The sequence below is a fragment of the Periplaneta americana genome, chromosome 8 (genome assembly GCF_040183065.1).
Source record: "Periplaneta americana isolate PAMFEO1 chromosome 8, P.americana_PAMFEO1_priV1, whole genome shotgun sequence".
NCBI classification, from domain to species: Eukaryota; Metazoa; Arthropoda; class Insecta; order Blattodea; family Blattidae; genus Periplaneta; species Periplaneta americana.
In genome coordinates, this window is record NC_091124.1 from 53,042,561 (window position 1) to 53,070,363 (window position 27,803).

At 34.5% G+C, this 27,803-nt stretch overlaps 1 protein-coding gene across 3 annotated transcripts in view; it reads right to left on the reverse strand.

Annotated features, from left to right (window-relative positions):
* The window catches only part of LOC138704727 (lachesin-like), a 292,899-nt gene extending 268,320 nt beyond the window's left edge, over nucleotides 1-24,579 (reverse strand). For all 3 annotated transcript variants that reach the window (XM_069832897.1, XM_069832898.1, XM_069832896.1), the window contains exon 1: nucleotides 24,433-24,579. In XM_069832897.1, coding sequence (XP_069688998.1) covers nucleotides 24,433-24,493 — 61 coding nt within the window. In that variant the 5' untranslated portion in view covers nucleotides 24,494-24,579. The remainder of the gene's footprint in view (nucleotides 1-24,432) is intronic.
* Nucleotides 24,580-27,803: the final 3,224 nt, after the last annotated feature.

Below are 27,803 nucleotides of genomic sequence, written 5' to 3' on the forward strand. Positions count from 1 at the left end.
ACTCTATAACCTCACATTCTGGCGATATATTAATCCATTAAGATGGAAATGAGTTTTGTCTCTGAACCACACATTCTTGACCTATTGGTCATAATCTTCCACCATTTTGACAATTAATATTTGAGGAGATTCGCTCCGGCGCCGGGGATCGAACCCGGGTCCTTGGTTTTAAGTACCAAGCTACACTGAATTCAATCCACAGCACCGGACCGAACCGAACCCTCCTCCTTCAATGTTTCCCTTTGTGGCCTGACTCCAAGTTAGGCATATATGTTGACGTATATGTCCATTGTCAACTGCCATTATACTAGGAGCGCACTCAGCTGAGTGACTTCTTTGGCCGGGATTCCGCAGTTACGTGCAAAGTAATCTGTACAAATATGTACTGGAGTCAGGCCACAAAGGGAAACATTGAAGGAGGAGGGTTCGGTCCGGTGCTGTGGATTGAATTCGGCGTAGCTCAGTGGTCAGAGCGCTTGCTACGTAAAACCAAGGACCCGGTTTCGATCCCCGGCGCCGGAGCGAATTTTTCTCCTCGAATATTAATTGTCAATATTACAGATATTATTCTGTAGGACAAATTAATAATCTATAATATTCCACCCGTGAATATGTTAGGAGAAAATACACAAACGATTAGGGAAAACACGGAAATTTTACTTGAAGCAAGTAAAGCGATCGGTTTGGAAGTAAATCCCGAAAAGACAAAGTATATAATTATGTCTCGTGATCAGAATATTGTACGAAATGGAAATATAAAAATTGGAGATTTATCCTTCGAAGAGGTGGAAAAATTCAAATATCTTGGAGCAACAGTAACAAATATAAATGACACTCGGGAGGAAATTAAACGCAGAATAAATATAGGAAATGGGTGTTATTATTCGGTTGAGAAGCTTTTATCATCCAGTCTGCTGTCAAAAAATGTGAAAGTTAGAATTTATAAAACAGTTATATTACCGGTTCTTCTGTATGGTTGTGAAACTTGGACTCTCACTCTGAGAGAGGAACATAGGTTAAGGGTGTTTGAGAATAAGGTGCTTAGGAAAATATTTGGGACTAAGCGGGATGAAGTTACAGGAGAATGGAGAAAGTTACACAACGCAGAACTGAACGCATTGTATTCTTCACCTGACATAATTAGGAACATTAAATCCAGACGTTTGAGATGGGCAAGGCATGTAGCACGTATGTACGAATCCAGAAATGCATATAGAGTGTTAGTTGGGAGGCCGGAGGGAAAAAGACCTTTAGGGAGGCTGAGACGTAGATGGAAGGATAATATTAAAATGGATTTGAGGGAGGTGGGATATGATGATAGAGACTGGATTAATCTTGCACAGGATAGGGACCGATGGCGGGCTTATGTGAGGGCGGCAATGAACTTTCGGGTTCCTTAAAAGCCATTTGTAAGTAAGTATAATATTCCACCATTTTGTTTCTGAATAAAATAAACCAGTTTCAATTTTGTGATTTAATTAAAACCATTGTGAAATATTCTCCCAACCTTGCGCAAGAATCATCTGAAAAACAAAAGAAAAATATTATACCAACTTTGCGAAATATAAATATCTAAATACAGGTATATTTTATTGGCACAGTGCTCCATTGGATTGATCTCTAACCTACCCTTTGTCTTCAATTCTCTATTTTTGTGCCTTTTATCCAATTTCATTGTTTTTGTATTTTTTTAATTTTCTGCATCTTATTTGTTTCATTTTTCTTTAAACGTGTGATATATTTTGTCAGCCAGGCAGCCTCCTAATGAAGAAAGCTGAAAGCGAAAAGTATTCTAAATAAATATATTTGATCTATAGATCTGGCTAATGAGACGTAATCACGGAAAGCTGTGCTAAATACGTGTTTTCCAACAGTCTGTCGAAATTTCTCCTGAAATGCAGATTTTACACAATTTTTGGAAGCAAATATTGTGTCTTACAGTTCGTGCTGACGGTTACTTTTGTGTTTGAAGCTTTCCTTTGTTTCTAGGTATCAGTTCGGAATTCCAGATTCATGTAAAGGAGTCAAAAATGGGAATTCAAGCAAATGTCAAAATTAAAGGCGCGTTTTCCTCCTAAAAAGGATATAAATATATGAACATTTATAACAGATTACAGAAAATAATTGACTCTATTCTACGGTCCAAATTTCACGAGAAGATCCCTGCGAGGGGAGTATGGTCCTTGCGGGGTAAGAGCAGAGAGTAAACCAGTAACTCAGTGTTCTTGAAGGAGCAGGTGGATGAGAGTGGTGTCATTGGTAGACTGGGACAAACAAGGCTCAGTCAATGGCCGGCCGGTTCCGTGTCGGGGATAGGTTATAAAAGTGGGGGAATAACTCGCATTCCTTGCTCGGATTTTCTCATGAAATGCGGATTGTAGTAGAAGAGCAATCAGGATCTAGGAAGGGTAGATAATGTCTTTGTATGTAAGCAGCTCTTAGAGGAACACAGGGAATTCAGTCGTGAACTAGACTACACATTTTGTTTATTGACTATGTAAAAGCCTTCGATCATATAATATACGGATAGAAATTATGGCAAATCATTTGTGATAAAAGCATACCACATCATTTAATTGAGATTATCACAATATATCATTTATACATCAAGGTTAAAAATACTGTATTAAAACAACCAAAGAAAAATTATTATCATCGATGGTTGACTCAGGAGGCAAGCAGCGCTGCAGTTTCTTTAATTTGTATATTTACAATGTTGTAATACTTGGAAACGACAGCTGATTTTTTTCTTCAAATATTCCTGATAATTTTAATAAGAAAAAAATTCTTAATACTTTAGACTATTATTTTCCTACGACCAAGTCCTTATTTCAGAAAATGAAGATAGCCTTAAAAAAGGTCACCATGAGCTTAATAAAATAATAAAAAAAATTACAATTCTGAAATTTCCGTGGTAAACATCAAAGTAATAGCTTTCTTAGGAAATAGGAAATGGCCAGTTAGGTAAAAAATAATATTGAACAATCACAGAAGTAAGTTTAAATAAATCCTCAATAATATAATTTACTGTTCAGTTACGAGCTCTGCGTCCGTGCCTTATTTGTGACGTCAGTTACTGTTGAAAAGACTGTTACAAATGGGAATGACTCGGGAAGTAGGGAGTAGAGTGGGTAATTTACATGTAATATTAATGCATGAAACATATATTGCTTTTTTATGTGAGTTCTTCTGATGAACTTTAAGTAGACTGCAACTCTTATCGCGATCGCTTTCAGGAGAAAATAATCTCAAAGTGCTACTGAAAGAATTTCTCACAATGTAACTGCGGAAATAATTGTCTCTGTCTGTAGTAGGCCTATAGCTGGTGTTAGTCCTTCAAGCAATCCTATTTCTGTATACTTTTCGTATTTTTTTTACATACTCGTACCTTTTTATGACATAATTACTGTCACTTTTTATTGTGAATTTCGAGATATAATTGACCTCCATTGCTAGGTTTTTCTGTGTGCTAACTTCCGTAATGTCTGTATACTTTAAATTGTATGTCATTGGAACATTAACATGAATGATAAATGTTTTGAGAGTGTTTTATCTGATTAATAAATGAGGGAAATTGTAATCCCTTGTATTTTTGTTTAATTTTTAATGAATCTATCCTAGTAAAAACAACAGCGCCAGTTTTAAATTCCATGTGGAATTCAAGTTCGATTTGTATTGGGAGTCCAAACGTATTCTCTGAGTAGAGCCTTAGATGTATTCGATATTACGAATTTTTTCCGTGTATCTGACATTTTCTTTTACAAACGCCATTAGTTGCAATCAAGATACAATTTAATTGCGCATGTTTTTGCAGTCGGAGTACCGTCGACAAACATAATATACAGAGTGTCCACAGAAAATCTTTCTGATTACAAACAGGTATAGCGTCGCTGTCGGTAGTCGTATGTAGGTTATATGAAAATGATGATACGAGAAAGAGAAACTAAAAAATTGTATAATGCATAACTCGCATACACTCAGTGTGCTGTGTCATACAGCAGACATAAAGGCGATATTCCTACTCACGCCACACTTGATAGAATAGACTCAATGTCACCGTAGATACGAGATTCTGAGGGAGTGGAGGTATCTAGGTGATATCTTTTATGTTATCCCATAAGAAGACATAGTCATTAAAGTTTGGAGACCTCGGTGGTCACTTGCAGAAGAAGTTATCTTGATCTCCAGCGCGCCTAATCCCCTTCCTGCTAATTGTTCATTGAGATAACACTATGTAACAAATTTTAACGTTTTGTTTGTTTCTGGGTTTTAAGTATTATTTTCTAATAGATTATGTCTGAAAAGTGTAGACAATGTTAATTATTGTCGACACCTGTGGAATAACGGTTAGCGCGTCTGGCCGCGAAACCAGGTGGCCCGGGTTCGAGTTACATGGTTGAGGTTTTTCCGGGGTTTTCCCTCAACCCAATATTAGCAAATGCTGGGTAACTTTCGGTGCTGGACCCCGGACTCATTTCACCGGCATTATCACCTTCATCTCATTCAGACGCTGAATAACCTAAGCTGTTGATAAGGCGTCGTAAAATAACCTACTAAAATATAAAAAAAAAATGTTAATTATTCCCCACAAACTTTGGTTTTATGATCTAGACATTGATTTTTTTAGATATGTTTATACCAATTTTTTTTATTAATTTATCTATGTATTTTATATACACCGTGTTCCGCTTATAAGTATAACAAAAGAAATAGCTATAACTTCTGAATTAATACAAGTGTATAGTTGAAACCAACTGCTACAAAGAATGAAAACTGGGAATTTTTGTTACCTTATGTTCCATAAACCTCAACATGGCTTCCATTGGTGGCACGGGAAATATCCAACCGGTATTCAACCTCGACCCAAGTGTTATGAAGCATCTGTGGTGTAACATTGTTGACAGCAGCATAAATTCTTTCTTGTAAGTCTGCCAAATCACGTACTGGCGTCCTGTAGACCTGGTCCTTAACAAACCCCCACAGGAAAATGCGTTCGACATTTTCGTCAGACACTTTACGCTTGGAATGTTTACCTGCATTAGACAACAAACTTCCTGTTTCTCTGAGCTGCCTATCCCATTTCATTATTGAGACGTACGTCGGTACAGCTTCCCTCGGTCTAAGATTGTACTGACGGCGAAACAAGCGCTGTACACGAATTATGGATCTATGTTCTGCTAATGACAGCACACAAAAGGCTTTCTGCTGTGGCGTGCACATGCTGACTGACTAAAGATACGATACGAATTCTCTTATTTAATGATCTGCGCATGCGTGAGTCTTCTAAAAATAAGTAACAACAATGGATTAAAACTTCCCAATTTCCTCTTTACAATGGTACCAATCTTAACCCATTTGCATGCATTGTTATGAAATTATAACTATTTCTTTTATTATACTTATAAGCGGAACACGGTGTATAATAATACAGAACATATAATATAGAATAATACATCAGACTACAGAATATAATTACAACAATAGAAATAGAAATAAAATAATACAATCAATATAAAAAAGAGGATACGATAATATTAACAAAATTTGAGGACCGAATGAGCAGCGCTTGTGTTCGGTCGCAGTTCAGATATATATTTAATATAAGAGGAAGATACAGGGTTAGTTAAAAGTCCCGCACCACCTAAATAACTTTTGAAGCATTGTGGTTCAGTAACATGAAACTTGGTATGTGAGGATAACCATATGCTAAGAACTCAATAATGATATTACCGAGTTTTTTCTACTTCCGGTTTAACCGGAAGTAACTCGAACTCTCTTATTTTAAATGGAAACACCCAATATATATTTTTATTTTTTAATTTGTACAGAAGTATCAAGTGTGGGTACTTTCTGAAAAGCTCTTAATGAGCGCTATTCAAAAATGAAAAAAAAATATATATTGGGTGTTTCATTTAAAATAAGAGAGTTGGAGTTACTACCGGCCAACCGGAAGTAGAAAAAACTCGGTAATACCATTATTGAGTTCATAGTATATAGTTATCCCCACATACCAAGTTTCATGTCACTGAACCACATGTTTCAAAAGTTATTTAGGTGGTGCTGGACTTTTAACTAACCCTGTATAAATGAAATAAAGTAAAGTAAAATGAAATAAAAATGAAAATAAAAATAAAATAATTATAATTGTAATTTTTATTTTAATTTTTTATATGTCCTGTTTTATTAAGTTACTTTACAGATAGATCCAGTGCTAAGTGTATTAGAAATAATGTACAGGGTTGTTCATTAATATAAACTACCCAGATTATATATTTATTTATATTTAACAGATGACATCTATAGGATATAAGGATCCGACAGATGCATTTTGCTATGTTTGTGGCCAGTTCAATGTGAGGGTGAATAATGTCAAGTGGAAGCCACTGTTGGAGCCCCAGAAGCTGCAAATGCTACCATTACATATCGAACTGGGACTTATAAAGCTCTTGATAAAGAATCGACAACTTTCAAGTACCTTACCAGTTTGTTCCCTCAGTTATCCGAGGCAAAAGTCAGAGCCGGTATCTTCGTCGCACCACAGATTAAGAATATTATGGAAAGGAAGAAATTCCCAAACATACTCTCTAGGAAGGAGAAACAGCTTGGAATATTTTGTTGTAGTGGTTCGGGGATTCCTGGGAAATCGTAAGGTCGAAAACTATGTGCAGTTGGTTGAGACTATGGTAAAGAGGTACAGCATAATGGGCTGCAGGATGTCCCTCAAAGTCCTTATCCTGAATAATCACCTTGGTCAATTCAAGGAGAATGTGGAAGCATATTCGGAAGAGTTAAGGTGAGGGTTTACACCAGGTTATAACGGACTTTGAACTGCGCTACCAAGGACAGTACAAAGAGAACACTGGGGCTACTTCGTGAAAGTAATGTTGGGTTTAAACGTAAATCTGGAAAAACACACATTTCTAATATATTGTATTGGTTTTCGTATACTAAGTTGAGTGCAAATACTTTCTAATTTTTATACACATGTTGTTTTTCAGCCGCCTATCTTACAGTCGAATTAGCTGAATTAAAAAAAAAACCCATTGTCCTGGTCACAAAACCAAAGTTTGAGATGAATAATACATAATTATCTTCTATACGTTTTAGACATATTATTAGAAAATGTCACTCATTACCCAGAAATAATAATCATGTTACATAGTATAATCAAATACCTTTGTATAATAATGTCGCACACCTGTATACTAGCAGCATTGATGTGAGTGCGAAATGTCGCGGAACTAACATCTAGCGGAGAGGTGTTGTATTACGACCACAAATACAAATATTAACATAGCGGGAATCGGACTATTGTTTACAACGTGAGGTACTAATGTGAAATAATATATGAGACACTTACGAAATGGTGAATAATATTTAATGTAACATTATAATTTTATATCAAAGCTACATATTATGAGAAATATTGCATACTTCGTACTATTTTCCTTATTTAATTGTTACCGGTGCATATTTTTTCTTTGCTTTAGTGAGACAAAATAATAATTGGACATTAAGAATAAACGCTTCATATATCCATTGTTGACAGCTGCAAAGATAAAATTGGTAGTAATCTGATGCTTATAATAATTAGTGAAGGCATGTGAACAACAATAAAACTTAATTTGATGGAATCTTTCAATATGAAGTATTTTAACTTCTATTCATTTATTAGGCCTAAGTAAAAAAGCTAATTTTTATTGTTCTATCAACACAGAGACGAAGGTATACTAAAGAATTTTGTTGACTCACGTTTTATGATCCCTCGGAAATCTGAAGTACGATTTGAAGCAGTTTGTATTGCTGTAATTGTAGCAGTTATAAACAGCACATATAAAACTTGACATTTTAACACAGCGCTAATTAATAAAATTATTTACTACCCCAGCAACAATCGACAATGTAGTAGATTACAGCTTGCTTCGCAGGTTTCAGCACACCCTGCCGCCTAGGTAGCAGCACCTGCGCCGTTCGCACGCAGAACTGCTAGCTGTCCGGTATTTTGGTGTCACAAACATTTAGATGTCAGTGCACCAATACAAAAATAACAAAAGAATGGCAAACCCGAAAGAAACCAATATTAATAGTTTCTATTCGCTTTTGCTGCCGTCTATTGTTTCCGTCGACAATAAGACATAGAGCAATATTCAAAAGAGGAATTCGTTGAGTCGTTATTTCTTATGACACTGGAACAAAGTTCGTAATATCCAATATTACGAAATTATTCTCGTTTATACCCACGGAGGGTTTCTGTGGATATACTGTATCCTATTATTTGATATTTCTTTAATCTCTCAGATTTGCTCTAATATGGATGCCATCCGGCTGGCTAGTGTTTCAAATTTTTGCTTGTCTTTTTTTCCTCGCTGTTATTTATACTCGCTTTAACATCTTTGGTCATATCGCGAGATAATCTTTCGTTGAAATCCGAAGGTCTGTGTACTATTGTTGAAATGATATTTGATAGCCGTCCCAACCAGGGTTTAACAATCGGCCTCCTAATCAATTCTAAATGAATATTTATATTTAATTTAATTTCTTCTTTATTAGAAACCCTAGTTAGGTAGGCTATCATTGAAAAATTTATTGGATGTGTAACAAACAATTTAGGCTACAAGACAAATTACATTTTATAAAGAATATAAATGATGATTAATTATGCTAATCGATGACTTCAGTGCAGTGGGGGATATCATGTCGGAACTTTTAATTTTCGGAAGACTTCTAAGGACTCCCGTGGGATTGTGCCTCTAGCCCCAATCATAATTCCTGTAACGTCCCATGTCTTGATGTTATATTTGGACCCCAAATCGCTGCAGCATGGCAGATAAATTGCCCGTTTTTCTTTGCAGACTTCTCTAGATTGTTCCTCGCTGTTCTCAAAACGGACTGTGGGATCGAGAATGAGTCCACAATTTTTTTTCTTGTCCATAATAATGATATCTGCTCTTCGAGTTGAACCGTCAGCAGAAAGGCACCGAATTTCCTCGTACACCTCATACTTATCAGTCCGGCGAAGTTCATTGGCAATCATGGCGCGAATTTTATTATAACGGTCAATTCTCAGCAATTCTCCCTTCCGGCAAAAACCCAGTACATGGGCTATTGTTGTGAACTAGATGGCGACTGTATATGTATTACTGATTTGTTATGAATATGATTTCGGTGATGAATGAGGCCGGTGATATTCAGGGATGTTGTGGCCCGAATTTCCTGGCATTTGCCTTACGGTTGAGGAAAAACCCTGAAAGACCTCAACCAGGAAATTCAACCCGACCGGGAATCGAACCCGGGCCCTCTGCGTAAGCGACTAGCATGCTGACCCCTACACCACAAAGGTGGTCTTTGCTAGTCTTATTTTTGTGAATTCGCCTCCAGATTGTGGGGTCGCGCACCGACCTTTCTAAGTTTGATTTTCTTTAACCTGGTAGCTGCTAAGGATGGCTAGCTTTAGTTTCAAGAGTGTATTTCACATTTATTTTATTTAACTTACCATTGTTGTTGCTGTCCTTTAATGCAGCACCTCTCTAATATTGCTATAAATTTTGCACTTACTTGCATTAGGGTACAGCCGCACCGAAAGCCGTGGGTTGAGGTAAGTGGTATGCTTGAATATGCGTGCTCTATTTTTTTTATCTAACATATTATAACAATGCATCACAACGGCCGCACTGATAAGCTGAGAGTTATCTCGGAGTCATCTCCACTCCTACCTCGAAGCACAGGAACCGGTAGTGTCGGTTAAACAAGCGTATCGCACGCCCTGTGGACATGTCTCAAAGGCCAGTATGGAAAATCAGCAATTAATATGGGCGATTCTTAGTAGAAATTCTCTGTGGAAACCAAAATCTAAGTTGGAAAGAAAAAAATATAATTTCACTGCAAGTAAAAAAAAAAAAAAAAATTGGTAGCAGAGACTTACAGTAGTTTTCATGTTAATAAGTAGCTTTAGAAAGAGTGCTGTTATGAAACTGTGAGAGTTTCTTGTCTTCGGCATATTTAGACTCAACTTAATGCCATTTAAACTGCACTAGGACTGAGATGTTTATGTATGGCAATAGTAATATGCGTTACAAGAGCGGTATGTTGAAGTTTTCATGTTCGAGGAAAAGTTTGAAAAAGCGAAACGTAGTTGAGCTTTTTTAATTTCCGAGAATTGAAAGAAAACATACCGCTCGTGTATCGTACATTATTTTGTGCGAAGATTGTTTATTACATACTTGAAAGAGGAATTTCTAATTAGTTGCAATGAAATCTCCATCTTGGTTTCTGTTCAATGACGGCAAATTTGCAAAACAAAAATATCTATCTTCAACATTGTTGCTTTAAATTGTTTTCTGTGTTTACTATACTCCAGCAGGCCGTGATATACGTCTGTCTTTTTTTCCCCCAGTCTATAAATGCGAACTTAAAACAAACGGTAAGGTTATGTAATGATTTAGAGTTTACTTAATTTTCGCAAATATTTAAAAACAATAATTAACAGTGCAATTTAGGTGAAATTGCAGTGGGAAGTTTCCAATTTATAATTATTACTATATTGAACGTCTCTAAAAATAATATGTTAAAAGCCTAAAGCAGTAAAATCAATATGTCACTTAAGCGGTAAGAAGAGGGAAATTGTTATGTGTGTTAGGTTGGGAATACTGAATGTGAATTTTAGACTTTCCGCGTATTGGTTTTGTGCGGAAACCAAGCAAATACGCACGATCTCGCACAAAATGTAATAAACGATCTTAGTTCGGTGAACACTGAATGACCGCTTTTGGATGGAAAGAGATTTTACTGTGACTATTTCATTTATATGACGTAATTCCATTTTCGATCAATGAAGTGTAATGAAATTTTGAATCCCAACCAATCACAGTCACACTCTGCGATAATTTTTGCAGCTAAATTTATCGCTATCAATTTATCGCATGGTCGTTCTTTTGTTTAGTCGTTGTCGCCAACTATTTCCCCGTAAATTGATGATCATGAATACATTAAGATGCAACTACACGGTTAAACTTTTCTTTCAACTTTAAAACAATGAATGCAAGATTGATATTTAATATTAATATATTAACGCAGCGAAGACGGCGTTCAAAACGGCGCACCATGTAGACACAAAATCTTCATGCATCTTAATTGAACGTACCTTTTAAACTTGATTCTTTCAATATTCTTCCCAGATTGCACGCATACGCGATTGGAATATTGAACTGTATAGGTGCAGCTTTAGTTCCGTTACACACTACAGCGAGAATGCGTTTGTCGAGATATAAAAAATGCTTTCGTGTAGCACTGATTGTAACGGTCGAAATAAGGAACAGCTGACATTGGTCCTGCTTCCACAGGTAACTTAACCTATAATTGTAGCCTATAAAATTTGTATTTTGTGAATGAAATGAAACAATTAATAGAAAGTCAGATGTTCAAATTTATGTAACATCATCGCATATCAAACCCAAAGACCTTGCATAGTAATAATGTCTTTGATGAAACTGCCTTGCGTATGGCGTAATAAAATTCGTGTTTTAATTAAGCCTATCTATAGAGAGATGGCTTCACTGTGTAGCAACATGTCTCGCTGTGAATACATAAGCATTGGTATATAGCTGTCCCCACTGTTACTGTTAAATTAAATTATGATTTCAGCAGATAATGAAAATGTATTTATGTTATAATAATAAGAGAAAAGTGCTGTACATATAATTAACATTGTTAAACCTGTATTTCGCTTTTCGCAATTGGCATTACTGAATAATAACATCGAATTTCTTTATTACAGTAATCGATATTCATCTACGAGTATTTCAACTTCACAATGTCAGAATAGGTTAAGTATTCGTTAATATACAATTATTAACATTTTGTGATCGAATTTTAGAGATATATTATTTACATTTTTATTTTATTCACGAAATAGTCCTAATAAATGTCACTCGAGGTCTGAGATTTCCCAGATAATTCTCAGACCTCTCGTGACATTACTACAGATTAGTACATCGCGTGGCGTCATGGCTATATTCTTTATGCGAATATGATTCCTGTGTTTTAGGTCTAAAATTCGCTCTCTGCAGCTAATTAAGTATTTGAAATGGCCATGGATTCTCAGGTATTCTGTACATTGCATATCTAAATCCGTATCTAATATTTAATGACACGCGTTTAAACGCGATTCAACATGCAAATGTTTTTACTTTCTAGTATTACAAAGACAATAAATATTTAACTGTTTTAGAAGTTTAAGGTGTATAGTTTTAAACGTCTTTATTTTGTGAGCTTTTGGCATAGGTTTCTTTATCCCTTCCTTACGGTTTTTAACTTCCGTGAATTATTCAACAGTTTAACAAATCGTTTCCTGTGAGGTCCGTTACAAGTAGAATGTATCTTCAGTGAGCAATTGTTCAGTGGAATAGCGAAAATAGAAGTGAGACTAATGACCAATCAATCTTGGAGCTCACAAACAGGTTTCCACTGGGAAATTCCCTCGCAAGGACTTGTTTTCGCGTACATTTCAATTGTTTCTCCTCCCATTTCCCCTTCCGTTCTTTTTCATTCATTATTGACAATTGGCGCAGCGCTGAATCTTCACATTTTCGTGTCTTACACTTTCTCTCGAAAGATGTATTTATTTCAAAGAAAGTAATTTCAGTATGAATGCGGAGTTAGTATTATTTCATTTTAGTGTTTATTTCAGTTGTTTATATATTTTTATTAAGCCATTCAATTATAATTGAGACGCTGAGTGCAAAAACAGCTTAAATTGAAAACTTATGTTTTGAGAAAAACAATGTCAAGGTTTAGAACAATGTAGAAATTTTATTAGTACAGTACATTTACTTGTATCATTTATTTTGTATAATATTTCAGACTGTATAAATTATTCAAATCCAATATCAGTTATGACTTAAACACAATCATTTTTAAACATGTGAAAAATAAAGTATGGAAAACTTAAGTTGTTATTGCATAGAAAGTCTGAGACTTCTTAAATTAGAGTGCCTGGGCATTAAAACTGGCAAAAAAGTGTTATTTCATTAACATACACCAATTTTATTGAAATAATAATAAGAAATAATAGTACGTTAAGGCTTCAGCTTATCAAAATGATACAAAATAAGAATTTTAGCCGATAAGCCATTACAATCCTTATGCAAATATACTGTAGGAACAAAATAATATTTGTTTTAAATTTCTAATAAAGAAAACGGAATATGTATTAAGAAAATCAGTTCTCAAACTATGCTACATATGAAAACTTCTCTACTATAGCTTCAAATATTCTTATTCATGTTCACTGATTCCACTTTCAGGATGATTTTCATCCAGCAGTGGTTCACAATCCAAAATATTTAGAAGAGAACATGCATTTTCTGATTTCAAGAATTTCAATAATTAAATAATATCATTTTCTTTGATAATTTTAAGCCAGGACGACGGGGATTTTTTAGATTAAACTCTTTCTTTGGTGGTATATTATGTCCTGGAAAACTGAATGGCTGGAAAATGGTATTGTAAATACATAATACTGCCAAAGATACTGATGTACAAAACATGAATGTAACATACTGTATTTTGTATTGCGAATTTTGAGCCTTTTGACTTTTTTTCAAGAAGAACAATTTATTTATTTACATTAAAAAGATACAGTAAGCAACTATTATATACTGGGTGTTCATTTGAAAGTGTGTCATGACGTCACTGTTGATGAGTCAGCGATTTGAAGCGAGTTTCAGCTTTTGGGTCAGAGAAGTTGCCTATTAATCAAGGCGTTCAATCTGAACTTGAGAACGTCGTAGCATCAGATGGCGGTCTGTTCGGTCTGTGTGCTACCATAACCTCTTTCGAACTGTGTTTTGCGCGGGAAAGTCGTACGCAGGTTATTTGTTATCATCGGTTCCGCACGGCAACATTCCACAATACAAATGAAATGCTCCGTGTCCATGTTGACCGTCGAAGTTAATGTCAACAAATAGGTAAGTAATCGTCTTAACGCTCTCCCCATATCCCGACAGTAAGAAAAAAAATTACCTCAGTACACGTTTCGAAAAAGTTCACATTCCTGCCACTACCGGCGTTGCCGTACGTATCTGTAAATACTCTTCTGAATGAACGCCTTACTTGCTAGGCAACTTCTCTAGCACATAAGTTATACACCTCTGCGGAAGTGTAGGAAGATTGAATTCTCTAGGCTCATCGACTAGCTACATGACGGCCTACAGCGAGCCATGACACACTTTGAACTGAACACCCAGTACATAAAACAGAATACAAATTAAGGAATTTACCCTCGTGCGAACAAACGCTCGTGGTTGGGAGTTCAAAACAGCACTGCAGACAAGCAGAAAGAAGAAGACAAAATAAACAATTAATATAAGAAATAAAATAGCACAGATTACAAAAACAAGAGCCTATATGATAAAGAACAATCACAATTGAAAATGTTTATATTTGTTGCAGGTGTTACAAATACAACCACACAGGCGTATACAAACTCAAATGTAACACCTGCAACAACTTCTACATAGAACAGATAGGCAGATCATTTCAAACACGTTACAAAGAACACATCACAGCCATAACAAAATTACAAAACACCTCCACATATGCAGAACACACCACAAATGCTAACCACACCTGCAGAGACATCAACACAGACATGGAAATTCTACACATCTAACCAAAATGCCAGAAACTAAACACACTAGAACAATACGAAATATACAGATACACAAAAAGACATTCAAATGAAATTCTCAACACAACTGAATTTCAGAACACATACACTCTTTGACTCCACATTACACTACACAAACACACCCCCACAGGAAACAAAACAAGAGGCGCCAAGACCAACAACGACCAGTTCTGAGGATGACCCATAATAGGTCGAAACATGTAAACCAGGTACGATAGAATTTAACACAAGAAAGTCATATAATACGTATTCCGAAATAATTTTTCATTTGTGCATTTTTGCGACAATTATTTATTTTACAACTCAAATCGTGCTGCATAGCCTGCTATTTTTCTTAATAATATTTGTACTCAGCAATGCTTTAAATTAGTGTTTCCGTAATACATGTTATTGGCAAATAGAAAATAGACTTTACTTATTTCTAATAAAGTGGGAGGACTGCTTCTCTTTGTGTTTTACTTATTGATTTACATTTGCGTACACCAAACATTTTAACACAAACAACATGTGTTCCCAACCATGTGTTGACAGTAAATATCTCTGGCGTATCGGAACTAATTACAAATTCTGTCATCATGTCATATTGACCAAGACAGGAAGGGAAGTTCGTCCGCAATGCGTGACTGGTTTATTCCAGTTATTTGGCTAAAACCGTACGTAACCAACATAGAAACTCCTCAAGTCCTGGGCAGTATGACCAGATGATTGAATCTATAGCCTAATCAGTTCCTAGCGTCGCGTCGGAGATATTTAATTTCAAGACACGGTTGGAAAGTCAACATATTTTTTGTGAACATATCCATCGAGAAACATAAACTCTAATATGTAAGACTTGGAAATAAATAATATGTTGGACGATATTAGACATTAGCAATTAAAATAGAAATTTATGTTCAAACAGTGAGTAACATAAAGTTACATCAAGTTCCACAGCAAACATTTTATTAGCCTACAGAGCAAAGGGTAGAAGAAATGTGGTACGACCTGAGAAGCTATAATTAGAGCAGTTCTGAATCACAGAACAGTTCCTGGAGGTCTAAACCTTTATAGGCACAAGAAAAAGAAGAATTCACTGGTTCAATACGGTATTACTTATAACCGGGCAGGGCATTTTCGTTCCCAAACAAGTTAAGAAAGTTATCGGTTAGTATATCCTGGAGTTTCAGAGTTCAAACTGACCCTAAATGCTTACGTTAGGACGCTACGAAAGGTATAACCTAGCTTCGGTACATAATAATAATGGAGCACGACAACTGTAAGTGGGATTGTTACTAAATTGAAATGGTCTGTCCAGCTACTTTTTAACCACATAAACGCACTAACACTGCGAAACTAGCTCTATACAAAATATTACTGCTATATGTTACAGAAAATATAATTAGATCGATAATACTGCTGAATTAGTATATACAATATATATTATAGAACATAATAGACGGTCAGCGCGTCTAGCCGCGAAACCAGGTAGCTCGGGTTCGAATCCCGGTCGGGGCAAGTTACCTGGTTGAGGTTTTCCCTCAACCCAATACGAGCAAATGCTGGGTAACTTTCGGTGCTGGATCCCGGACTCATTTCACCGGCATTATCACCTTCATATCATTCAGACGCTAAATAACCTAGATGTTGATACAGCGTCGTAAAATAGCCCAATAAAATAAAATAAAAACATAATAGTAAACATGATACATATTAACTGTAAATACTCTATATATAATATATACAATTAATTCATTTAACGAAATCAACTCCGTTACGGTGAACAAAAACATATATTCTGAGATTATGAAATTCATATCTTTTACTATAATAGCCAGTAAACATTTGTTTAAGCTAAGAAAATATTCTTCCTACGTCACATGACGTTACAGGGACAAAATAATAATAACAAAAATAAATATACAAATTATCAATATTTACATTTTACACAATATATACAAATAATTCGTTTATCAAAACCTATCCTGTTGCAGTGAACGAAAACATATATTCTGAGATTATGAAATGCAAATCTTTTACGAACATCATATAAAATTTGTTTAAACTAAGAGAATTCTTTCTACGTCATATGACGTTACAGGGGCATATTTATAATATATTACATCATTATTATTTAATGACCCCATGCGTACCTGCTTGCAATTCCAACCTTGCGTATACATCCACGTTACGCAATAGATGTAGCTACCAGAAGAAACTACTCGACCCGCTGTATGTTTGGGAACGAAAATGCGCTACGTGCTTATAACTGTTCTTCTAATATGTGTAGTTTTATTAAATCCTATCGTCTAGGGCAGTGTTTTTCAACCTTTTTGAACATGTGGCACACTAAAGGTGCAATTTAAAATCTCACGGCACACTTATATAATCCAAAGGGGAATTTTGAGGGTTTTAGGAGTGAATGTGAACTATAAAATAAAAATAATTGAGGTAAAGGTATATGCTTTAATATTATAAAATAAAGTATTTTCAATTTTATATATATTGTTATTGAGACAGCATAGAGAGGAATGACATTGTGATGAATGGTGAGAGGGCGCATGGGGAGAAATTTGAGAAGAACCGAAACAAAATACACATCATTCACAAATAGATCTAACACACCTTTTTGTATTTTTATTTGAAATTTATGAAAGAAATGTAAAATTTAATGCCAGAAAATTATTACAAAACAATATTAGTGAAGTAATTCTGTGGTGTTTGGTCAGAACATGATAACCCCAAAAATTGCCTATTTTACTGAAAGCGCAGCCGTTATATATATATATATATATATATATATATATATATATATATATATATATATATATTAAAAAAAACAGTTCTCTTTCGTTTGGTATAGCCGTGATATCTAATCTTAGCTAAGTTATTTTCATTTACATTTGTATGTAAGCTAGAACTATGATTAAAAAAATTATGTTTTATTTAACGACTCTCACAACTGCCGAGGTTATATCAGCGTTGCCGATGTGCCGGAATTTTGTCCCGCAGGAGTTCTTTTACATACCAGTAAATCTGTTGACATCATCCTGTCGCATTTAAGCCCACTTAAATGCTATCGATCTGGGCCGGGATCGAACCCGCAACCTCGAGCACAGAAGGTCAGCGCTATACCGACTACGCTACCGAGGCCGACGAATTATGATTTGTATAGGAAAAGTGAAAAAAAAAGCTTGTATCTCAAAACAGGTTTTTTGGAGTTATCATGTTTTGATCAAACACCACGGAATTATGGTATTATTTAAGTTCTGTTTTCTTAATTTGTTATTTAGAAAATATGAAAAAAAAATACAATAAACCTATTACATGTTTTGCCGTGGTACTTATTTATGATATTTTTTAAAAATAAAAACAAGTAAACTATGATATTTTTTAAGGTTCGTACGACATTCTACACTTTTATTTATTTATTTTTTTTTTTTTTCAAATTTTGCTATGATAACCTTTATTATTTTCAAGTTCACACCTGTGGAGTAACGGTCAGCGCGTCTGGCCGCGAAACCAGGTGGCCCGGGTTCGAATCCCGGTCAGGGCAAGTTACCTGGTTGAGGTTTTTTTCCGGGGTTTTCCCTCAACCCAATACAAACAAATGCTGGGTAACTTTCGGTGCTAGACCCCAGACTCATTTCACCGGCATTATCACCCTCATTTCATTCAGACGCTAAATAACTTGAGATGTTGATACAGCGTCGTAAAATAACCCAATAAAATAGAAATAAAATTATTTTAATTTTCTTGCGGCGCACCAGCGGATCATTCGCGGCACACCTGTTGAAAATGACTGGTCTAGAGTAACTTAATTTCACATTAAATATTTTATTTCCGAAACTACTTTTCAGACGAGATATGCACGGGTATTTAATGAACTAGAATAGGTAAATAAACAATATAGACTGACAATTAACAAGTTATAAAAAATTAAAAAATGTGAATCCTTTAAATATCTTGGATCAATAATCACAAATATAGGTACATGTGAGAGAGACATTCAAAATAAAATTGCTTTGGCAAAAAATGCTACCAAGACTTTGCATGGAATAATCTGGAATAAAAATATTACAAAAGAAACTAAAATTAAAATCTACAAGAGTATAATACAGAATATTTTATCATATGGAAGTGAAACTTGGTCCATGACAGAACTACAAAAAAACAAAATTAGAACAGTTGAATTCGACTATCTTAGGAGAAGTCTTTAAAAAACAAGACAGGATAAAATTAGAAATGAACTCCTTTGGAAAGAAATCACCACATCTGTTGTTAAGAGAATAGAAAATCAAACTCTGAAATGGTATGGACATGTACAAAGAATGGGCAACGAAAGATGGCCCAAAAATATATATCAATGGTCACCCCCAGGAAAAAATAAACGTGGTAGACCAAAATTGAAATGGAAAACCCATGTCAGAACAATAATGGACGACAGGAATTTGGAAGAAGGAGATTGGAACGATAGATATATATGGAAACTGAAGACGGCGAATCTCTAAGTGGGAAAAAGCCGAAGAAGAAGAAGAAGAAGAAGAAGAAGAAGAAGAAGAAGAAGAAGAAATTAAAATCCTGTGGTGTAAAACTTTTAGATTATATTTAATGGACATGATTATTTACTTAATCGCAGACATGTATCAGATATTAAACTTTTATATTAATAAAATGTCTTCTTTATATCGAAAATTATCGCATTGTGCAGACATTATTGAAGAAGCCAGTCAGAGTGATATAATTAGCATTAAACGAAGATTTTGATTTTCCATTGTAAGGATTTGTCTTCCTTTCAGCAATAATATGTAACAACGTGAAACTTAATTGTACGAGTTCTTTACTCATAATAGTTTGTTATGATTTCTGGATTGCTTCGCTGTTTCATGAAAATACATCCTACATTCTTATTTCACCTGCATATATTCCTTTGGCTTCAAGCCTCGCCACAAGAAGATAAATTAGGTTTTGACTACCTAGTAAATTAAACGAATTTGTTAAAACATTTGTTAGAATATCGTGAGGAACCTGTCAGTAAATAAACATTTTAAATTTCGCAAGTAATTCTATTTCGAGATCCACAGTATTTTAGTGAGTGTATTTTCATTTGCATAAATTTTAATAATTCAACACTAACTTAAAAATAGAAATCATACGCTTATTTTCATATTATCTTATTAACTCGATTTATATAAACCCAGAAGACACCGAAGTTTTATAAAGGCAGTTTTTAATAATTTCATTCTTGAGACCAGTGGCATATGCAGAATTTTACCCAGGGGGAGGTCCATTATTAAAATTGTTTCCAGTTTACATTATCAGTACCGTATTTGAAATTTTATGTATTATTATTATTATTATTATTACTGTTATTTTTATAATTATGTTACGGTATATTTATTAATATTACATTTATAATAGAACATATTCATGAATATCCTTATAAAATCTTTGAAAAGTAATTTTTTTCATAACCATCCAATTTTTTACAAATTTTAACTTCTGTTTAATTTTGTGTCATTGTTACATATACACAATAACCATATATATACATCGTATATATACTGTATATATGTATTTGGCCAACAGTTATTTGTATATGATAGCTAAGACAATTTACTTTACATAACAGAGAATGCCTTATGTCGATGTAGATTTTGTTACTCTGACAGTGAAAAATTAGAGAAGGGAAAACGATTATGGTTAAACAAATACTCAAATCTAAATATGTAATTTTTTTTAATTTCAGCGGGTGGGGGGGGGGGATTTAAAACCCGGTAATCTCTCCATTGCGTACGTCCCTGCTGGGGACTGTATATTTTATCAGCATTCATAATTATAGAAATAATGTAGAATTAGCATTACAACAATTACCAAGTTACTTCTGTAAGCTATTTCATTAAGAAGGAGCACATATATTGAAACTTCCTCGTTTTATAGAAAATTCGAGAATGCAGCTTGGCCCTATAGTCAACCAAACCTCTCAATTAACATATAAAATTATAGTAATCCTTCTTGTTGGAAGATATTGTCGAAATGATTGTTTATCGATTTCCGATACTCTTCATAAAAAATAATACTTGACGGTTCTAGTTAAACGTAGCTGATTCTTTAAATTCAACTAATGAGATACAAAAATTTAAGCGAACTGATAGGCAAGAGTAATAACTGGAAAGTTAGCAAATTGCATATAACTCATACTTTTAGATATGTCAGACATAAACATTTCTATAAATAATGTCATCTTTATAATGTAATTTAAGTCATATTGTGCTCTTATAATGTAAAATTGTGCCAATCCTTTATGTTAAAGAATACTGATTATCGAAAAAAAAAAACATTGTTGATCTCTGATTTGTTTTATTTCACAAAAATAGTTTGCAAAATCTAGTTAGAAGTTACGCTTTTCCAAATCCAGTGAACGATGTGAGAAAATTAAAAAATAAATTAATTAACAACAGTAATAATTGACAAATAATATGTCTACATGTGCCAGAAATTAACATTTCTATAAATATTGTCTACTTGATATTGTAATTTATCATATCGATGGTGCTCAGGTAAAAGGGCTTATCACACAAAAGAAAAATTTTTCAGAAACAGCTATAATTAAATTTTAGCACATTATTGATAGTTACATTATATGAAGGAATATAAGCATATTTGTCAAAAAAAATTATATTTACGTTTTGTAATTAGATTTTAACTAATTACACTAAATACAGCAAAAGTCACATTAAAAATGAGAGTTAAGACCTTTTATCTAAACACCATCGATATTGCACTGTAAGAGTTATGCCGTAAAATGATATCTGATTTGTTTGTGAAAGTATACTGATTATCTAAATGAAATTTTGTCGACTTCCTGACCTCGCTTATTTTACATAACAAGTTGGAAACCCTACTTAAATCAAATCAGTGAGATATTTTGAAACTAAGTTAATAGACAGAGTTGATAATAAAATTAAACACGGGTCAAGTATTACAATTTTTGGTAACAAAATGCCTCATAATTATATTATATTGTAATTATAAAGAAAAATTATTCTTGTGTAAAATTCTCTTGCCTAAGTAAGCTGTTGTCGGTTTCTTGATCTCGCTTAACTTTAGGAAAATAGTTGCCTACTTAGTTAAATATGATACTCTTTAAAATCTAAAAAAACGGTCTCTTTGTAAAGAAACGTTCAAGATAAAAGGATCTTGAACCACATTTAAAGATACAGTGAGGTGAAATTTGAATTTTCCTAACCGTTTGAGCTAGAGCTTTGAAAATTTGTAATTTACACACATCATGCCGCACGTAAATAAACTATGTACAAAAATTTCATGTTATTTGGTCCAAAATATTGTGGATTATTATTATTTTTAAATATAAGTTATATTTTGAAAAGTCATTACTTCTACAAATTTCATTTTTTTTCCCTTGAAATCAAGGGCTAAGAAAAAAAATGTAGAAAAAGAGGAAAACAGGTAAAAATTGTGATGTCTATAAAAATAAAACATTTCTCCTAGAAGTCTTGATGTTTGAAGAAAGTTCTGATAGCAAGATTTGTTGAGTACGCTTTCAAGAAGTCTTTAGCGCGTATTATACAATTTGGAGTAGCATTTTTAGTTAATCAATGTGTAAGAAAAATGAAACAGAGTTTAAAATTTTGAAGGGTCACACAGGGCGTGCAACATTTCAATTAAATGTCAGCTGTAACAGCTGGTTAAAGGAACTTATCTGCATTAAAATTTGTGGAGTGTTTTTCTGAATGATATAAGTTAACATTTTTTAAGGGATACTGTGATTGAGTTTTAACATTGGTACAATTTAAATCCGATTTCTTTCATTTCTTAACTATTCGTTAGATGCATTAAGAAGAAGGTCTACGTAAATTTTCAACTCAATCGGACTGCTAGTTTCGAAGTTGATTTTATTTTAATTGAGCAAATTAGTCATATAATGAAAATGCACATTACATTTAAATATAACAAGTTCATTATTTCGTATGGACCCTGATTCACGGGCAATTTTTTAAAGTTAAGAATTTCATGATATCAAGGTTCCTTTAGGCAGAATAATTTTTTTTAAATCGTAAATTTATTTATTTATTCATTCATAATTTTGATAACTCTGGCAGTTACTGCGGTTGAATATCCAGTACAAGTTTTCAGAAACCTTTTATATGGGCAATTAACTCTCAAAAAGTCATTTATATGAACAGTGAAATAATGAGAAATTCTAATATTATGTATATTTTGTTTGGCATATTTTGGACGCTTTTGAAATTGTTTTTGTATTCATAATATGCTTTGTCCTTTGAACAACCCTTTTCTTAATGATAATTATCTTATAGTAAATGTATTCTTTTTTAGCTCTTAATTTCTAATATACTTAAGATTTCTCAACGTTAGACGCCAGATAATACATGCATGTACACGTACAATACTTTAATTGAATTTGGTGAAAACTGCATGCGCTTGGAGTATTTTGAACATCTAAAATTGTAGTTTCGAAAAAATAAGGCTAATTATTTCGGCGCTGCACACTGGACATATTTCGCTGGCATTGTCAAAATCTAGATGACCATTGCAATTGATAAAGCTCGTAAAATAAATGTATAAAAAGGTAAGTTTGAAAAGGGATGAAATATTTACGTATGGAGTAGGCCTATATCAAAATCTCTCCTGGGCCTGAAAGAAGACATAGAAGAAAAAACCTCTTATTATTAACTTCCTAAGTGCCCAAGGAACATTTCGTAAAAAAAAACGAAAATTGGTTTTTTGATTTTTTTTTGCTAAAACTTATACCTAGTAGGCTATCCCGAACTATCGATATTTTCAATAAAATGCCACCTTAATATATCCTTAAGTTATAAGTTGTTTTCTTTAAGGCGATGCGCTACTGAAAATAGTCGAATTTTGATAAATTTTACAATCTTTTTTTTTTTTTTAATTTTCGCACTAAAAAATTTACGGTTTCATGAAAATTTTATCTAAAATCTTAATTATAAGTACTTTTATATAATTGGTAAACGTTGTACTAATGTACGAGTTATAGGCCTATGTAACCGAAACTTTAAATTTAATTATTTGAATTTATTGAATTCAAAAATTCAATTTAATTCAATTTTAATTATCTCAAAAAAGAAATTTTCTACGTTTTCAACGACAAGAATTCATTTTGTTTCTCAGTGGTTAAAGCTAGTGTGGTGAAACTTGGCATAGTTATTCGTAAAATAATATCTCTGTTGTGAAATGAGACATTTAATTGGCTGTATTCAGCATAGTTTTATTGTTAGAGAATTATACGTAAACCAGTATTATTGTTTTATTAATGTTTGAATATTGAAGAAATTATATTTTTTTGTTTACAAATTAACTAATTAGAGTAGTGCATTACTAATGGTCCATTGTAAAATATGCAGTGTTACCTTTAAGAAAAAATTAGATTAAAAAAATTATATGTATATTTTTATAAATAGAATTTTCACAAAGAAAATTAAAAAAAAAAAAACAAAAAACAAAATAAGTTTAATTTTATAAAATTTTTTATGATAAAAATTGAAATTTAGAATGTGTGATTATGATATTGATATGCATATTCATTAACCATTTCAAATCTCTAACTCAAAAATTGTGGATTTTAGAAATTTCAATAGCGATCGCCTTAAATTAATAAAATTCCCTGTACAGCACTTGCCCACTTCACTGTAATACATAGCATCACGACGAATTTGCAAACGAGTCAGGAATGTTAGGGAGCAGACCAAAGAAAGAGGGCTTACCGGAGACATGTAAGACGCAGAGGAAGAGTAGCGCGGCCGCTACGAGTCGGGTGTCGGACATGTCCTCGACAGCGTGGCACTGCACCAGTCCCCCGGGCTCATGTCACAACGCACTCGCCACTCGTGCACTGGACGTCCCGACGCGCGGCCCACGACTGCTGCTTCATGAGAGACTTCTGCCCAGGCACCCCTTCCCCCGCATCGGCAAGCAGGCGCGCTGACTTTCTGGAAACTCCACCCCGAGTGCGGGGATGAACCCCCTCGCCACGTGTTCCAAAAGCAGATCTGCACGGGCGTATCACGCCAAGTTTGCGACCAGAAATCATACCCCACTTTCCATCAGTTTGTAGAAAAATCTCATTCCTTTTGTTCCACCGAACTCGAGTCAAAGAAATCATATCTTACTTTTCTTCAAACTGGAGTCAGAATTCATTCCCTACTTTCCACTTAGCTTGCATCAAAGAAGTCATCTCACGTTTCTTAGTTCTAGAGTAAAAATTCATTCGTTACATTGTTGTAAACTTGCGTCGCTATTTTTATTATAACTGCAATAAAATTTGATTTCTTAATCTGCACTTAACTTCACAAACATACAGTAGTACCATACCATACTTTTGTCATACTTCACTTTTCTTTGAACTAAAGCACAAATTCATTTCTAACTTCAAGCTAATCATATCTTACTTTTCTTCAAACTGGAGTCAGAATTCATTCCCTACTTTCCACTTAGCTTGCATCAAAGAAGTCATCTCACGTTCTTTAGTTCTAGAGTAAAAATGCATTCCTTACACTGCTGTAAACTTGCATCGCTATTTTTATTAAAACTGCAATAAAATTTGATTTCTTAGTCTCCACTTAACTTCACAAACATAATTATCATACCATACTTATGTCATACTTTACTTTCCTTTGAACTAAAGCACAAATTCATTTCTAACTTCAAGCTAATCATATCTTACTTTTCTTCAAACTGGAGTCAGAATTCATTCCCTACTTTCCACTTAGCTTGCATCAAAGAAGTCATCTCACGTTCTTTAGTTCTAGAGTAAAAATGCATTCCTTACACTGCTGTCAACTTGCATCGCTATTTTTATTAAAACTGCAATAAAATTTGATTTCTTAGTCTCCACTTAACTTCACAAACATAATTATCATACCATACTTATGTCATACTTTACTTTCCTTTGAACTATAGCACAAATTCATTTCTAACTTCCAGCTAAACTTGAGAGGCAAAGAAATTATATTATCTTACTTTCCTTGTAACTGGAGTCAGAATTCATTCCTTATTTTCCACTTAGCTTGCACCAAAGAAGTCATCCCAAGTCCTTCAGTTACGGAGTAAATTATTTTGCAGTTAACTTGCGTCAAAGAAATAATGCTATTTTCATTAAAACTGCAATGAAATTTAATTTCTTAAACTCCACTGAACTTCACAAACATATAGAATAAGTCTTCTCGGGTTCTCAGCCAGGTGAGTTGGAGATTAGCTTCCAAGCTTTCGACGGCTAGCTCTGCCATCTTCTTCAGGGACAACTAATTAAAAATATGAAAGGAAACAAATGCAATCACAAAGTTATACCGTTTGATTTTACCGTGAAACTTGATCATTTTCAAACAAAAGCAAACTGTTCATGAATTAATTAACTAATTATTAAACCAATGAACAAATGAACCAATTAAAATGAATGAACGAATTAATTATGAACGAATTAACGATTGACCTAATGAATTAATGAATGAACTAACAAACGAATGAAACAATAAACAAATGAACGAGTGAACTAATCAACGAATGAACGGATGGACGGACGAACAAACGAACGAAGGGAGAGTGAGTGAGTGAGTGAGTGAATTACTGAATTAAAGAATCAACTAATAAACATGTTCACTTTATCGTAGTTCTGTGTGAGCAAGATTTTTACCTGCCTACCAAAATGTCGAAATTATAGTAGAAAGAATAATGTACGAGGCGCATCCAGAAAGTAAGTTTCCCTATTTTTTAAAAGAAAAGAAAACACACTTTCAGGAAAACATTGATTGGCAACAGGTATAGCAATGTTTCAGCTATTTTTCAACATAGCCACCATCAGAATTGAGACACTTGTCGTATCGTGGGATCAACTTTTGTATCCCTCTGTCGTAGAACTCTGCCGCCTGTGAATGGAACCAGCGTGTGACAGACGTCTTCAGCTCTTCGTCGTTGCCAAAACGCTCACCGGAGGACAGGAATTTCTTGAGGTACAAGAAAACGTGAAAATCGCTGGGAGCAAGATCAGGATTGTAGGGTGGATGATCAAACAACTCCCAGCCAAATTCCGTGAAAACAGCTGCTGTGCGCCGAGCCGTATGTGGACGAGCATTGTCATGGAGGAGCACAACACCTGCAGTAAGCATTCCACGCCTCTTGTTTTGAATGGCACATCGCAATTTTCCCAGTGTTTTACAGTAACGGTCAGCGTTCACTGTTTCATCTCCTGGAAGGAAGTCAATGAGCCGAATGCCCTTCCTGTCCCAGAACACCGTGCACATCATTTTCCGTACCGACAGCGTCTGTTTGAATTTCGTCATGACCGGAGATCCACTATGCCGCCAATGCATTGACTGCTGCTTGGTTTCCGGGGTGAAGTGCGAAATCCAAGTCTCATCGCCCATGACGATCCTGTCGAGGAACTCGTCGCCGCGCCGTCATCGTGATACCGTTGCAGAAATGTCAGTGCTGCTCCTAAACGTTGCATTTTGTGTTCGAGTGTCAGGTTTTTCGGCACCCACCTGGCACACACTTTTTTGAACAGCAGGTGCTTAGTGACAATCTCATGCAACAAGGATCGCGATATCTGCGGAAAATGGCTGCTCAGCTCCGTAATCGTGAAGCGACGGTTCTCCATGATGCACTTGCGCACCAGCTCAACACGATCATCATTGATGAGGGACGGTCGCCCACTGCGCTCTTCATCATGGACACTTTGACGACCTTCGGAAAACTGCCTACACGAACGACGCACCATCTGCTGTTTTGACGGAATTTGACAAGATGGCAGAGCTAGCCGTCGAAAGCTTGGAAGCTAATCTCCAACTCACCTGGCTGAGAACCCGAGAAGAGTTATTCTACATCAAACGCCGGGAAAGCCTCAAGTCATACATTCACAAACATAGTTATCATATCATACTTTACTTTTCTTTGAACTATAGCATAAATTCATTTCTGACTTCTTGCTAAACTTGAGAGGCAAAGAAATCGTACCTTACTTCATTTCTAACTTCACGCTAAACTTGAGAGGCAAAGAAATAATATTGTCTTACTTTCCTTCAAACTGGAGTCAGAATTCATTCCCCAATTTCCGCTTAGCTTGCATCAAAGAAGTCATCTC